Source organism: Penicillium cataractarum, assembly GCF_028827025.1.
Source record: "Penicillium cataractarum strain IBT 29864 chromosome Unknown utg000004l, whole genome shotgun sequence".
In the NCBI taxonomy this organism is placed as follows: domain Eukaryota; kingdom Fungi; phylum Ascomycota; class Eurotiomycetes; order Eurotiales; family Aspergillaceae; genus Penicillium; species Penicillium cataractarum.
Genome location: NW_026622740.1, coordinates 732998 through 747300, shown reverse-complemented (window position 1 = coordinate 747300; position 14303 = coordinate 732998). Strand labels below are relative to the sequence as shown.

The 14303-nt window shown below is 49.8% G+C and overlaps 5 protein-coding genes across 5 annotated transcripts; 3 read left to right on the top strand and 2 right to left on the bottom strand.

The window, feature by feature from the left end:
- Positions 1-576: 576 nt before the first annotated feature.
- N7496_004801 (uncharacterized protein) lies at positions 577-906 on the top strand (the record flags this gene model as incomplete). The annotated part of the gene is made up of 2 exons (XM_056697730.1): positions 577-690; positions 748-906. The coding sequence occupies 2 exons, from the start codon at positions 577-579 to the stop codon at positions 904-906; spliced, it is 273 nt and encodes a 90-aa protein (XP_056556255.1).
- Positions 907-1002: 96 nt separating this feature from the next.
- Positions 1003-2784, bottom strand: N7496_004800 (putative endosome-associated ubiquitin isopeptidase (AmsH); the record flags this gene model as incomplete). The annotated part of the gene is made up of 4 exons (XM_056697729.1): positions 1003-1496; positions 1543-2470; positions 2539-2694; positions 2764-2784. 4 exons carry the CDS (start codon positions 2782-2784, stop codon positions 1003-1005), a joined length of 1599 nt encoding a protein of 532 aa, XP_056556254.1.
- Positions 2785-3128: 344 nt separating this feature from the next.
- On the top strand, positions 3129-5064 carry N7496_004799 (uncharacterized protein; the record flags this gene model as incomplete). Its single annotated transcript, XM_056697728.1, has 2 exons — positions 3129-3273; positions 3347-5064. The coding sequence occupies 2 exons, from the start codon at positions 3129-3131 to the stop codon at positions 5062-5064; spliced, it is 1863 nt and encodes a 620-aa protein (XP_056556253.1).
- A 1775-nt stretch (positions 5065-6839) lies between these two features.
- Positions 6840-8057, top strand: N7496_004798 (protein kinase domain-containing protein; the record flags this gene model as incomplete). Its single annotated transcript, XM_056697727.1, has 1 exon — positions 6840-8057. One exon carries the CDS (start codon positions 6840-6842, stop codon positions 8055-8057), a length of 1218 nt encoding a protein of 405 aa, XP_056556252.1.
- A 2138-nt stretch (positions 8058-10195) lies between these two features.
- Positions 10196-10831, bottom strand: N7496_004797 (SRPBCC domain-containing protein; the record flags this gene model as incomplete). The annotated part of the gene is made up of 1 exon (XM_056697726.1): positions 10196-10831. One exon carries the CDS (start codon positions 10829-10831, stop codon positions 10196-10198), a length of 636 nt encoding a protein of 211 aa, XP_056556251.1.
- Positions 10832-14303: the final 3472 nt, after the last annotated feature.

Sequence of the window (14303 nt, the reverse complement as noted above, 5' to 3'; positions counted from 1 at the left end):
CTGTATAAGGATGAGGCACTGGAGCTGGAAAGGTGGTTGAAGGTTGAAGATAGCGGAGGTAAGTAACTATGGGGCGGAAGTCAAAAGTGAAACCAAAACCCAACTTATCGCTTATCATGTGGGGGGAACTGCCAGCCATGCGAATACGAAGCTTGTTTTCTGCCATTTTCCAGCCTAATTGAATCAGGTATAGATGCATCATGTCCAGAGATGGACATGTGGGAGTTGATCAGTAAGATCATGTTGTACGGCGCTAGAAGAATTGCACAACTTGGCGATGGAAGCTCGGAAGCCAAGTATTCGGAGGTCAACACGAGCCATGTTTGCAGGTTCTTGCTCCAGTATTTTGCTTTTTCGATTCTATCCAAGAGCTGTAGAGCTCCTCTTATTCCATTGATACGGACTATTGCCCCGCCTTTGCCTCTTGGAAGCCGATGACGAAACTGTGGCGGATCTAGATGCAGTATAAAAACGAGTGGAACGTCTGCACAACATCTTTACTGCATCGTAGTTGGATCTTCAATTCGACTGCCAATTACTTCATACGATCTTGATCCACTTTCTTCACTGCAAACAATGGTCAATACTAGCGTCCACAGCGACTATTCAGTCGAAGAAATTACCCAAGTCGGGCGCAAAGGCCGTTCTCATGGCCACAAGTACGATGGCGCTGATTTTGACGAATCTATGGTATGTCTTATCGCATCTATTGGGCAAGCATGAGTGACTAAAACTTAATCGTTACAGACAAACCCGAGAACAAGCCGTAATAAGCAGGAAAGACGCCGCTCACCGACTACATCCAACAAGGCGCGGGCGAGTTCGGGGTCTGCAACGAAGAGACGCACCGCGTCGAAGAACGCGCATTCGCATCAACCCCAGGAGTGGCATACCTCGATGATATAGGATGGAAATTAACTTCATTAGATTCTGACATGTCAATGGCGTGATCAAGATTGGGTATCATATGCAATTGAATAACATAGACTATTCATGAGTAAATCAATTCTGCCCCTTGGGCCGCAAATCCACAGTCTCGTACTCCAGTCCATTGACTTCAAAGACGTGACCCGGTCGTAATGCCCCCGTGTAAATGTTTTCCTCGGCATGCGGGTGGAATAAACCCGTCTGAGTACAGTTCAAAACCGTCTTCAGGCCTGGAGGATCGGTCAGACGAAACACGCCCCAGTCTGGGTTCTTACTGGGCGCGCAGACAATGGCAATGCTCTCGGGGAGCATGACCTGGTAGCCAGAGTGGGTGTGGAGATCTCGAGAGCTCATGAAACATGTCTGGGTTGGGTGGGTGTGAATCCAGCCGAGCATGATCAAGTCTTCCGAGTCACAGTAGTCGAAGAGTGCGGACTCATTGGTTGTCTCGCATGTATCAGACGTGGCAATCTGCTCCGGAATTACCAGCCGCGAGATAAATAGTGCATTAGAGACTAGGGTACCACACAAGATACCACAGGTTTCAAGATTGTTCTTGGTGTTGGCAGCTGCCAACGAAAGGAACCGAGTGCGCAGGCTGGCGGGGAGGAATACCGAGCGCAAAGGGAGTACCGTTTTCCAAGTAGGCCGATGGCTTGAAAGTGTAGCTGGAGGGATCCAGATCTGGGTTTGCCGGTGGAGTATCTTCAGGTATTCGAACTTTCTCTGGCAACTGAGGCCCTTGGGAAACCTTTGATGAACGGGATGACAATGAAAGCTTCGAACCCATCGCACCATCCACAAGCAAAGCCTGACTAGGCTCGATACGTTGCTTCGGAGGTAATACTGGGGGCGTATGGCGTTCGGCATTATTATCTCGAATGGCGATCTGTGCAGGGGGAATGGCAGCCTCCAATGGCTTCTGCCTCGGTACACTGGGGTACTTATATGTCGATTCCGCGGTAGAGGATGAATCACGCGGAGTAGGCTGCGACCGATGTTGCGACTGATTGGCGGGGCCCTTATTATCCAGGTTAATTCTAATGTTCTGAATTCGCTGGCTCAGATCCTGGTCAGAGGACTGCGGCTCCTTTTTATAGGCATTCTCCCAGTCACCCCAATCACCAGCCGCACGCCGACTGCGAACCGTAGCTCTACGGTTGAGCTCCGAGTGCGCAAGTCGAACCGCAAGATCGCGGTTCTCACCTGCTTCTAACGGCTGTGCGACCCCAGCCAGGGCGGGATCAGCGGGTCGCTCGCGAGATTCGGGGAGTGTGTTGGATTCTGAAGAGAGCTTCCGGGACTGACGCTCGCGCATCAGCTGCGTGTACCGTTCGTAACGTTTGTTTATCCGCGGTTTGAGGGCTTCCAACTTGGCAAGATTCTTCTCAACTTCTTTCTCGGCTTGGAGAAGGAGTTGGCGGTCTTTTCCATTCTTCTGGGCATCGGGGTGTTTGGATAGGTGTACCAGGACTAGCTGGGCGTGTCGGAAGAGGAGGAGGTAGGCTTGCTCATCGTGTCCCTCGCGTTCGTAAATTTGCGCCTGGAGAGTTCATAAGAAAGTTAGACTTGACTTAATGTGTAATGAAAGCCTGCATAGAAGCTCCGAACCTCTTGCGTCAGAGTGGCTGCAGTCCGCAGCCAGTATCGGAGGGCGACGGTCGAAGTGTATGAATAGTCTTGCGCAATGCGGGTGATCTTCTCTACACTTTGCGGAGGGCTTCCCCAGCAGTGGGAAGCTTGACTTGGGACGCCATCGGGGAGTAACTGGCGTTGAAGAAGTTGAAGTTGCTGATTGAGGAAGTGGTCGTTCAATATCACGACCCCTCTTCACACATCACGAGTCCACATAAGCATGGTTGACTGGGCTAAAGGGAGGTGATTTCAGATGGGTAGCACGAATGACAACAGTACTATCGATGAGAGATACACCGCATCCAGGCGGCGAGATTCTGAATGTGTAGCAGGCAGACGCGAAAGCTTGGTGGGTTGAATGCGAAGGGAGGTGGAGGTGGGATGACCGCGGAACCCGCAAGGTCTCTCCGCTTCCCCAAGAATCTCAAACTCCGAAAAAAAATCCCGGCGCAAACATTCATCCTTTGCAATTCCGAACCCAACGGCCAATCATGGCTCAGGCTTGTGGACATTGCTTCCAGACGTGTATCTCATGACGATTACGCTAGCTATTTATATTCGCGACCATGTCTATACCCAAAAAGCTACTTGCGCAGCGGTGGCTGCCCGTGGATCAATACCCGCTCACGAAAGCTATCAACTCGCATGTGCTTAAGAAGCTGAAACGAAGGACTATCCTCCAGGCCAGCGTTGTGAGCGACAAACTCTGTGGTGTGTATGAAGCTTTATTGTGAGATTTCAATTGAGGCTTGAGGAAACATACTGACTCGATCCTTTCGCGCAGCCGATGTTCTCCAACGAGTATCTCCCTACCTGCAAAAAACCTCGCCCATCGATATTCTCGACCTCTGGCCAAATGCCGGAGTCCTTTCCTCGACAATTCATAATTACATCCGCCCTCGTCGCCATCTCCTCGTCGAGCCCGACCTCCCTTCCTTCGAGCCTTGGCTCCGGAGACTCGTCGACAGCGATCCCAGTTACAAACTGATATCCGAGGAAATCTACACCCGTCGAGATTGGGCCGACGTATTTGAAGAACACCTCCCAGAGCAAGCAAGCTCTCATCAGAAACAAATAGCCGGCCAATCGCTGCCCAGAAATGATACCCTCCTTATTCTGGCCAGTCCGCCCGTTCCAGCCCAAAAGGCAGATCATTACACGCCGCAGCGATGGTGGAGTGCGATGATGGAAAGCTGTATGCAGCAGAGAGGTGTACACAAATATGGCAGTGTCCGAATCCTGGCCTCACTTCCTCCCGGAGAGGTGGAAGGTATCTTGCCGCGGACGGTTGCTGAGCGCAGACGGCCAGCCCTGTTGACGGAGACCGTCGCGTTGCATGCCTTTGAAGTGGCCGGCTGCTATAAAGAAGAGGATTCTTGGGTCACCATCAAGCCACTAGAAGTGACTATGAAATGCCAAGAGCGAGTCGCCGAACGAGCTGCAGCGCAGAGCGTTGTCGTTCCGGCTGGTCGCGAGCCTCCACCCTTCAAGCTAGCTCCAGTGTCTCTCAAGCGAGATCGATCAGACGTACCTCACTCTCCCCGAATCTTTACCGAGCGACACCAAACCCTCCTGGATGACATCGAGGCGGGGAATCGAGAGGATCCGAAAATTCCTATTGGGAAATCGCCGGCCAAAACGGCGCGCCAAAAAGCTCAAACTGCTCTCCACAAGGAGAATGCGATCTCGTACAGTCGACACGGGCTGGCTCGTTCTGAAATCGCGATCGACCGGGCGTCAGAGGCTCTATCACGAGCCGCTGCGGATCCTAGCAAGACGGTCGAGGAACTTGAGAAGCTTGATCGCGATATTGGCGCTCAGAAGGTGGCATTGACTGATGAGATCGCGAGCCTGCATCATCGTCTGTATAAAAGCTGGGATCGCCTTGTGGATGACTATCGTACGATGAATGCATCCAAAAATTTTGACAAGTCGGTCCTGCTGTATGATCGACGACCATCGGAACCAATGCTCATCGATAAATTCGAGCTGTTCCCCCGCGAGCCACGCACCATCGTGTACTTTGAGCCCGATGCCAATCCCGAGTTCGTCCACAAGCTCAGCCATCTATCAAAGCAGCAGCGGCAACATGTCGAGGGCCTTTTCGAGGCTCTGTCCTCCGTGTTCGGTCCCCGGAATCACATTACTCTTGGCGAACTATTTAAGATTCTGTTCGTGGATCGTCCCACAAACGATATTATCAAGGCCGTTCCTGCGCTCGCACCCTTTGCGATGAAGCGTCTCAAGCCCGGCTACGGGCCCGTGCCACTGGCCGACCCGACTGTAGACTCGAATACTTGTTTCCAGGAGAATCTCAACTACGACGTGAGCGAAGTGCGCCTTCGATGTATTCCCGGCGGGGTGATGTGGGATATTCTCCTGGAGTACCAGAAGCATGCGCCGGGCATCACGGCCATCCAATTCAGCCGCATGATTGGAGGCACGCTGACCTCGTTCCGAGCCGGACGCAATCTTATGGTGGTGCCGAAGCGAATGCACTAAAACCCCAGGTTTTGCCTACATGTGCTCATCATTGCGCGCTTGCCTCTATCCACTTAACGCCACCATATGTACTTATACTAGAACTAGACTCTTGTACGATTAGCATCTTCCCCCCCCCCTTTTTTCCCCCACGTGCATAATACGTCACCAGCCAGCGCCTGATCAATTCCGCCTATTTCCCTCTAATTTCCGGGATGAATCCTGCAGAGAATCAAGAAAGAACTAAACTAAATCAACCAGCGACGATAAAAGCATCGACCCGCCTTATCAACTAAAGCCGGCGGGGCACGAGGCCAAACGATTGGCTCAAACGAAAAAAGGGCGGGCCCGGCGCATCCTGCAAGAACCCGCCTCACCTTCCAGGGATGTGGTATTATTTTGGTATCGTCAACTACTGTCCGGAGTATCATGAAAGAAAGGCCAAGTCTCGACTAATGCTGCATGAGCGAATCCTCTGCATAATCTCTAACTCGAGCATCTTTATTTCCTGTATTCTTTTGTCTATGTTTAGCGTGGCTGGCATTCCCCAGATAGCCGTTTGACACGCATGCGGTGGAGCCGCGCGGCGCACCCTCGCCTTTATTAGATCGACGCCTCGTTTGGGGTATAGAATGAATTGGAGGATAGTAAGAATAGTAAGATATAGAAAGAAGCTGAGACTCGGAGTGTGTACCATCATAACGAGATAACAACAATAACAAAGATAAAAAGTAAAAACCAATAGTTAACCCAATGTATCATTTGACTCATCCACTCATTTACCCGACTTTAGGAAGAACCAGTGGACCAGCCCACACGAACCAGCCATCGTTTTCCGGTAATTTCCCAAGACCCGCGGTTAACTACTACCGTCGTATCAATGCGTCTCAACGAGTCTCCATCCGGGGAACACTAACATCCTACAGTATTAGACGATTCTCTGAATTCTGGATCCCGTCTTCGAGACTACTTCATATTTGGCTCGTCACGCTGTCATTTCCCACTTGGTCGAGACCGGACGAATTGACCCTCCTGGTGGATTCCTTTGGTCACGCTTGACTTTCTTCTTTTTCTCCAGACTCGGGGTTTGTACTTTGTAGTTTCCATACTGTAGATATCCTTTTTATTTTTTATTTTCTTATTAATATTACTCTCTGATAATAGCAAGCGGTCCTTGCGCTCCTTCATCCTGACCTATCCTATCCTCTACACCCCAATCCCCAGCATGAATGCGACGCGCCGCCACGACCTTTCACCACTTTGACCTTCTCCTCCTCCTTATCCTGCCTCTTTGTTTCTCTTTCACCAAACCCTCCCTTTCTCTTCCTTTTCAATTCACGATGCCCATATAAACTCAATTCAACCTTCGAAACTCCCGAGTTCCCCGAGTTTTACCCATACAAAAGGTATTCGACTCGTCGCCTTTTCGCCGCCCACCACGTCATACCCGAGCCCTAACCCGTGGATGATGAAAAGGCAGTAGACTCACGCGCCCTGATCCTTTTTTTTTCTCTCTCTGAGTGGCGTTACTATCGCCCTGAAGTAATCTCACCTGCGTCTCCGTGGGGGAGTCACACCCTTGACTTTATCTTCTGCTGCCTTGTTATCTCGTGCGAATCGCAGGGTCTCCAGGTGCCGCTACTTGCTTTTTCGGAGTTCAGCCGGTCACTTATCTACAAGACTCATACGCCGGGCTTCGGGTCGATCGGCTTTGATAGCCGTTCGCAATAACCTTTTGCGGCTGTGACTGCCACTGCAATTGCGACCTGCAATTATTCTACAAACCCATCGTCGCGATGACTCCTTCAAATCCGCCATTGCGCTTGTCGGTTACTACGGCGCATGATGAGAAGGACCTCACATTACAGACTCCAACCTCGGGCTCGGCCTTGACGCCCCCGGTTACCCCGATTGCAAAGGAAATCGCCGACGCCGAACGGTCAATTCCAAGTCCACTGGAGGAACCATCCCCGGAACAAACAGCAGCGCAAGTAAAGCGAAACATCAACACTCCTCTGCGCTTCACCGACGAAATCGAAATCTGTCGCGATGGCGAGGACTGCCCCGTCGAGTTTGGTCGTGGCGCTTGGAGTATAGTATACAAGGCGCGCTCAACTCCAAACGTCACAACCACTCATCTTCATACTCCGCCCAGCTCACCGGTCACCACTAGCCGGGTACTAGCCGTGAAAGCACCATTGCGCCGCGATGCGCGCAAGGTATTACAGAGCGAGGCACTAACGCTGACCCGACTCAACCTCACCCCGGGCTTTGAACGACACGTCGTCCCCTTCCACGGCTTTCTATCCGACTCCGACGCACTGGTCATGTCCGCCGTGCCCTTGTCATTATCAACATACATCGAAGACCAGGCTGATCTACGAAAGCAACAGCCTTCAACGGCGACAATGTTCGATCCCGTTCAAGGACCGGAAGCTTGGCGCGACATGGCGCGCAAATTGATAACGAGTCTTGCTTGGCTGCATGATACAGCGGGGATTATCCATGGGGATATCAAGCCTCACAATATTCTCCTGCGTCCAATTGCCACCGACGAACCTGGTCTCGAGGCAGGCGCTTTTCCCTACGAACCTCTTTTGGCGGATTTCTCTTCCGCTTTTGATATCCCCTCAGACGCTACGCCAGCCCCGGATGCAAATCAAGCTGCCATGTCAGCATTCACGCCGCCATTCACAGCACCGGAGTTACTCTCGCTCGCGTCGCTCAAGTCTGGTGACGTCGCGCCAACGCCCGCCTCGGATGTCTTTTCCCTCGCGGCTACCCTTATGGCTGCTGCGACGGGTGATCTCCTTCTCTACCCGGGCTCGAATAATATGCAGCGTCTGGCCATGGCTCGTGACGGCCATCGAATCCTGGACTTTACTCGCGCTGGTTCGAATGGCTGCCGCGTGCCGCGGAATGGCTTCGTTGAGAAGCTTGTTCAACCGGCTGTTTTCAAGGATCCGGCGCAGCGAATTTCGACCCGCGACTGGGTGGCTTTGGCTTCTTCGTGAAGTCCTTTCCATTTCCTGATTTAAACTTCTCTCTATTATATCTGTTCAACATCTTTCTCGCGATATACCGCGATTTGTACAACATACACTCGTTGCTTGTTGCTCGTTTGCATTCTTCTTCCTCTCTTTGTCTTCTTTCTTCTTCATTGTTTTCTTTCTTTCTTTCTTTCTGTACCTTTTCATTGGCATGATACAGTTGCATCTGGGAGCATTGTTTTGGTTGGCCATTCTTTCGCTTGGCATATATAAGATACCCGGAAATCTAGATGGAGTTGTCGAAGATACTGTGATGATAGTTTTGGATAGATATTTTGCATATATCATTTTACTCATGTGATTAAACTATTATCGAAGTCAGATCGTCCTTGAACTATTTAGTGCATCTAGCTGAGGCTGAAATAAGGCTTCAAATATCGAAGACTAAGTTCCTTGAAGTAAATAAGCTCATTTTCGTGGCACATGGCACATGGCATGTTCCACGCGTGTATGTTTGATAGATTTGCTATCAAACGTCACAATCAACAGACTCCTGTTTGCTTCATTTGCCCCACTGGCTTCTATAAAATGACACTCTTCTCTTCACCTTACACCTTCTCTCACTTTCTCTTCTCACCCACCCACATCTCATTATCTATATACCACCACTCTTCTCAGGACACCGGACCTCCTTATACGCTGATACGAGCATATCTCACGCAACCCAAATCTCCTCGAACAGAGATATTTAATCCACGCCGTGGTCTACAACGACGGTCTTAACGTTATATACCAAGACACTGACCGATACACTGATCGATACACTGGCCTACTACTATGCCTTCACCACATGAAGTCCCTTGCTCGAGAGCATTGCGAAAGCAGAAATCCTGGACTGCCTCGAGAAGCTGGAAGATAAATTGGAACCTGGTTCTTCGCGGAGACTTGGCTGCCTCACTTGTCCCACATTGGAACAAGACTAGCTGCCCGAAACAATCCTCCAGGTTTATCAACCCGATTCCCAAGGAGCTATTGCTGTTGCCATGAAGACGAAAAGATGCGGATTAAAGCGGAAGAGCGGCATGTCTGGCGACTCAGATGTACTTTATACCGAATATATGGGTGGTGAACTCTTAACCAGTACCATTTCAACCGCAACCTCGACTGCGTCTGTTAATGGGATAGTGCAAAAGAGCACTTTATGAATGTCGCCTCTGTTCTCACCACACTGGCCGAGCTAGGATTGTTGCTCGCAGGAGAAGGTGAACCATTGTCGGACTCTCTGGACAACCAGTGATAATTCCCAGAACAGGAAAATAGTAGAATACCTAACCTATCTCGACATACGGTATGTCATGTCTGCCTTTCTCTTATGCTATTAATATTTACTGACTGTATCATCATGATAGCGGAGAACCTCTTCGCTCTGAATGACTCGATCTCCCAATTCTGGAGCGATTGTTACCGGTGCCACGAGCCTAGCAACAGAGATCGCTCGACTCGAACTGAAAACTGCTTCTGAGCCTGATGTTGTGGATATGACCAAGGTGAATATCTCTAGCCACATCTCTCAGATCGTTGAATGCCAGTACACTGTGGCTGCGATGGCTTCGTTGCCGAATTTGATGTCTTGTTGGTTGTACCCGGTGGAAAGGTCTCAACATGTTCAGGTTCCTCCTGCCCGCGGTTATGTTTTGTTTCATGGATATTTCTCACTATGAAATCTTTTTGTCATGGATATTATCGAGGAGGACTGGATTACTTGTGACCTGGATGAAACAGGAAGACCATTTCAGAAAGATCTACGGAGACCGTTGCCAGTCTTGCAGGGGACAGAAAGCAGCCTGAAGAGATACCTACCGAGCCATGATGAGAACCACCGATGCAGAAGTTGACGGCCTTCGTTGCCGAATCTGGAAATTTGTTTCCCTTCATAGCTTTATACTTAATTTATCTCCTGTTAAAGACGGGTTTAATGCGCTGGCGGACAGGCGCAGTTAATAAATGGTTGTTGAGCACTTCACGGATAAGCTTGGTTGAGCTTGTGTTGATAATCACGTATCTCAAGTATCAAGATCCGTCTTTTTAGTAAGGAAGAGCCCAGCCACTTGAATTGTTGAATAGACCCATGTCTCCAAGCTATCTCCTGCATATCACATAGCCTAATTTGAACCACTCTCCTTCCCCTCAACAAACTTCTTCAAATCACTAACCCACAGCTCAAAGTTATGCTTCAACTTCGCCCCATACATCCACTTCACAGCATAAACCAACCACCCATTTTGCAACTCCCAATTCCGCACTTCCGTCCCCTTAACAGCATTCTCACCCTCCCCAATCTCCACATCAGTAATCTCATGCACCCGCTCTGCATTCAACAGAGAACGGGACAGCGCGCCGGGAGCCTCCCGATCCACAACCCACACAATCCGCCCTGGTGTCTTCGTTTCGGGGTTTGGCGCCGTGTATTCGGTGACAACGAGGTACACATCATTCGCAGCCTGGGGCTTATTCGAGGTAGGGTCCATGCGGACGTGGAAGGTAACTCTGGTACCCTTGCGAAGCAGTGGAGAAAGGGTTGCAGGATCAGAGCCTTGCCCATCTGGCTGTTCGCGAATAGTCGCGCGCGGAATAAAGGTATTCCACTCAGGCCATGTCGATGTGTCGGTCAGAGCTTCCCAGACTCGTGTAGAAGGCGCGGCGATGAAGATGGAGCTGCCTAATTGGCAGACTGCGTCCGCGACGGCGATGCTGGGGGTTGGTCGCGTGGAGTTTGTGGGGTCTTCGATAGTTGCCATTGTTATGTGAGTAGATTCGATATCGCGGCAATGGGGGTATCTAGAAGGGATGGAGTTTAGAGTCTGGGGGAATTTAGCGCTGGGAATTGAGGTTAGCTGCGTTACGTACTTCGGAGACTGCGAGCATCCGAGCCGATAAAGCAGGGTGGTCTTATCGGTGGGCTTAATCTTATCTTATCGTTGGTCTCTACGGCTGGCTCCGGTGGAGACAAGGTGAAGTATACGAAGAACTAACGTAATCCACGGCCGACCGGATCACACGGCCGACCGGATCACCTACCCCCATGGGGATACTTCAAAATCGATTATCTCAACCAACACCTATCAATTCAACTAGATATAGCGATTTTTACATACATTAATCCTGTGGCCAATCTCCCTGCATCCACTACACCTAGGCGGAGCCCTAGCTGCTGGCCTAGTTGGCTGACTAGGCAATTCGACCTCTGCATGCGAATCTACCCCATCATCTTCCTCTGGCTGGTTTAGCTGCGTAGCTAGCTGTATAGCCTCTTCAATGGTTAAACCCTCTTCGCAGGGTATCTTCTTAGTTGACCGATTGCGCTTTTTGACCATCTTCTCATTCGCTATGCGCAAATTCGCGTTATCCTCTGCCAGTAGTGCACCGCTGTGAAGCGCGAGCTGGAACCCCTTGATCATCTGGTCTAGGATCTCTTTTGATGGGCTCGGAGGGCTATTTGACCGCCGTTTTAGTAGATCTTTCAACATAGAAGCTTGCTTAAATAGCTGAGTAGCGGTTCTAGGCGTTTGTGGTGTGAATTCGCTAGATCTGCTGCTCGGCCGGCTGTTTGGTGGTGTTGGAGTTCGTAGAGAGATATTAAGCTTGTTAAGCACTCTCTCAGCATCTAATGGTACTAGACCGCTAGCTGCGAAGCTGTTTTTGATAGTGGGATTGGTTGATTGGAACGTTTCTAGCCGCGCGTGCTGGTAATCCACTAAGAAATCGTGCTTGTCGATATGGTTATATCCTCTACGCGCAAGATCGCTAACGAAGCGACCGTACGCGCGCTTAACCACTGCAAAACACCCAACATCTAGTGGTTGTAGTAGATGCGATGAATGCGCAGGCATACAAAGAGGTATAATATCGTTTTCTGTGCAGATTCGGTCGAATTGGGGTGTAAGGTGGCTACCATGACCATCAAGAATCAATAGCCGAAACCGACCTCGTACGCGCGAATTCGTATATGGTATAAAGATCTTTTGTAACCAGCGTAGGCCAATCTCATGGGTAGTCCAACCGTTGGCAGAGACCTCGATTCGCCAGTCTTTCGGTAGATTTTCGTTAAACCATCCTGCAATAGCCACTTTGCCTTTAAAGACTATACATGGCGGTAGTGAATAGCCATCTGCGCAGATTGCTTCGATCGCAGTAACCCATTCGCGATTTCCTGGTTGTAGAAGAGACCTCCGACCGTAGTATTCAGCTCTTGTAACTACTTTCTGCGAAGATATAAGGCCCATTGCAAAGCCTGTCTCATCAAAGTTGTAGATATCCTCCGGTTGTATACCCTTCTCATCGATTGTGCGCTGTACGGTCGTAAACCACTGCCGAATCGATTTCGGATCTTCGTTTAGGGCTCTTTGGTAATCGTATCTTCGCGAGAAGCGAGACCGAAGCTCATCGCGGCGTTTAATAAAGCTTGATGGCCAATTAACACCAACAGTAGGCGGAGGGTTACTACCGCGCGTAGCAAGTAGGATATTAGCCATTTCTCCCACAGTAGCCGGTCTAGGCGCTGCTCCACGTGAATCCATAGATAATATCCACTCAGCAAGCGCATCCTCTTCGGTTTGGGTCAATTTATGACCAGATGGGCGCTTATCAACGCGTGAGACTCGGCCATCGGCGCGCGCATGTAGGGTAGTGTAGGGTATCTCATATAGCTTTGCTGCTGCGCGGATAGAAGAGATACGGCCCTCTTTTAAATCAGAAAGGGCCAATAGGATCTTTCCCTCTTGGTTGGCCAATTTATGGCTAGATTCACTGCGAATTGGTGGCATGGTAGGTGGTTGAATTAATCAGGTTGGTAGAAAGACGCGAATTTAGAAGGGGTGATCCGGTCGGCCGTGTGATCCGGTCGGCCGTGGATTACGTTAGATATTTGGACACGAAATTTTGTGATCGACCCTAAATAGCTATTCTTCAATTTTGAATTCTGTTCGTCCACTCCTCAGACCGTCAATCCCATAACCCAGAGAAAACTATCTATGCTGGAACAGGATACACCGTTCGCCAATGAAACTGCTTCAACGCTTTTTCGACAAAGAACTGGGACCAATCCCTCCCATGGTCTGGGCCTGCTGCGCTCTTGCGCGCTGAAGCATAATGACGATCAAAAATCTGGCCAATCGGGAGGGTGTCGTCTGGTGTCTTCTCGAGGGACCGGTCTATGTATATTTGTCAAAACCAACAGCTTGAGAGCGATAGGTGCCGTTTCCGTCGAAGACATGCTAAAGGAAAAATGAAACGACTTCGGCATTGGATTCGGATGCAGCAAGTAGTAAAGTCCAGTAGCAAACCTTGAGGCGGTCACTTGGATCAAGCTTTGTATTCACTTGTTGATATCGCCCGGAGTCTACGAAAAGCTCTTGCTTCTCGTACCCCTTATCTAGGAAAACAGGAAGGATTTGCGCAACTCGTCCACATGTGTTTGATGATTTTTTGAAATCCCTTGGGAGAGCGATCTTTGGAGAAATGAGCATAAACTCGCCGATTGGCTACTTTATAGAAACTTGAGCAGGTTTTACCCAACGCTTTGACGTCTGAAGCGTATTCCAATTGCTAAGCTATGGGTTCGTGCATTTCGACCGGTAGGTGGAAGATGTGAGCCATGGTGTTGTGGTGACTCGCAGACAGAGGAAATTGAATATTGAGGAGCTTCGGTTGCCAACTACTGTCTGTGCGATACGAAAGAGAATTGAGGCTTGATGGTGAAAACTATTGATCTTATCCTTTTGCAGGAACAAACTTACTGCCTTAGGCAGGAGAAAACATCCCGCGTCGAACGAGTCGAAGTGTAGTTGAAGCTCGACATGTACACTCTCTAGTCACAGATTTGCCCAATAAAATCGCTAATGCCGCTTTGACCGACTGGTGGTATTGCAGATACAAGAGCTAGATCAGTATATACATCACTTTTAATCTCCAGAAGCCCTTGAGATCAATAGAGATCACATTGAACCACCTCAGATCACTGAAAATCGGCTACCTTCGCTAAATTGCCTATTTCTACTGGTTAACAAGGTGGCGAAATCCTACCGAATCAACCAGATCATACGAAATCAGAAAACTGCTGACGGACTTTGAGGATTTTCCAGATTGGATGGCGTGGTGGTCTTTTCTTTGGTCATTGATTTGTTTACAGGATTGGTCTGCTTTCTACGAGAAACTGAGAAAGTGTCTCAAACTCCGATTCTGCAGAACTGGCCAGGGGGCGTCGGGCCATAG